Source organism: Arachis ipaensis, chromosome B04, assembly GCF_000816755.2.
Source record: "Arachis ipaensis cultivar K30076 chromosome B04, Araip1.1, whole genome shotgun sequence".
NCBI classification, from domain to species: Eukaryota; Viridiplantae; Streptophyta; class Magnoliopsida; order Fabales; family Fabaceae; genus Arachis; species Arachis ipaensis.
In genome coordinates, this window is record NC_029788.2 from 38788629 (window position 1) to 38789888 (window position 1260).

General features: G+C 33.8%; 1 protein-coding gene across 1 annotated transcript in view; it reads left to right on the forward strand.

The window, feature by feature from the left end:
- The window catches only part of LOC107639286 (protein PHLOEM PROTEIN 2-LIKE A1), a 2176-nt gene continuing 1252 nt past the window's right edge, over nt 337–1260 (forward strand). Inside the window, exons 1-3 of the mRNA XM_021122426.1 lie at nt 337–901; nt 1012–1130; nt 1238–1253. Of these exons, the coding sequence (XP_020978085.1) occupies nt 428–901; nt 1012–1130; nt 1238–1253 (609 nt within the window). The 5' untranslated portion in view covers nt 337–427. The remainder of the gene's footprint in view (nt 902–1011; nt 1131–1237; nt 1254–1260) is intronic.

Consider the following 1260-nt stretch of genomic DNA (forward strand, 5'->3'; position numbering starts at 1 on the left):
TCAATTTTATTCCTAATGTTTTTAATTTGTGCCAAAATTACCGTGGACGTTAATTCCATGTAAAATTTTAGGGATAAAATTAAAAAGTTTTAAGAATAGTTTTGACTTTTGATACAAATAAAAAACGTTAAGAATAAAATTGAATAAATTTAAAATGTTAAGCATAAAATTAAATAAAATTAAATGTTAGAAATATTTAAAAAAAAAATTGCAAACGACAGAAATAAAAAATATACTTTACACAATTATTTTTTAAATGTAACAGTGTTTTAAACAAATATCTTTATATCACTAATCAAATAAATGCATCTAACATCATTTGCAATTTTCTTTACATTAGTTCCGCTATAAAAGAAAAAGGGTGCTTCGATTGAAAATCCACTAATAGGTATAATAGTGATAGGAACCGAAGAAATTAACAAGAGAAATGGGAGCTGAACTTTCACGAGAAGTTGATGAGGAGCCTCACAACCACCAACACCAGCAGCTGTTGAGGCCACAATCACAATCACAACCACAGCCACAGCCGCAATTATCAAGAACACAGTCTCCACAGCTAAGAAGGCCACAGTCGCAACTACAACCACAACCGCAACCGCAGCCTGTGGCAAATAATGAAGGAGCTACCAGCAAGGATGGATGGTTACTGCCATCAAAACCATCCATCAAAGCCACAAACTCATCAGTGGAAAATTATTCCCCCACAAGAGTTGTAAAACCCAACAAGGGAAACAATCATCACCAATTAGCCACTACTAAATCCTCCAAAGAACTGATGATGAATCTTCCACATAGATATGAAGACATATTGAAGGGTGCAGACTCACCGGTTCATACATCTTCCAAGGAAAAGCTGCTTGATCAGCTATATTCTGGAGTCTTCTTAGACCATAACACTAAGGCAAGCTCAACACTGTATCTTTCTTTATTGATCAACTTGTCGCAAGTCATATTATCTTTAGTTTAATATAATATAATTCTCTATTGAGTATTGATTATCATTATTGACAGAAATATTGGATAGAAGAGAAGTCCAATAGCAACTGTTTCATGTTATACGCAAGAGCACTCTCAATCACGTGGGCAGAAAATCAACATTATTGGAAATGGGTAACCCAGAAAGAATCAAGGTCCGCATTTAGTTAAAATGAATATTATGATCATAGCACATTGATTTATCTTAGACAGCTTTTTTATCTAGTCTTAACTGATTAGAGCGAGTTATGTGATATTGCAGTGGCACAATTATTGAAGTGGCTG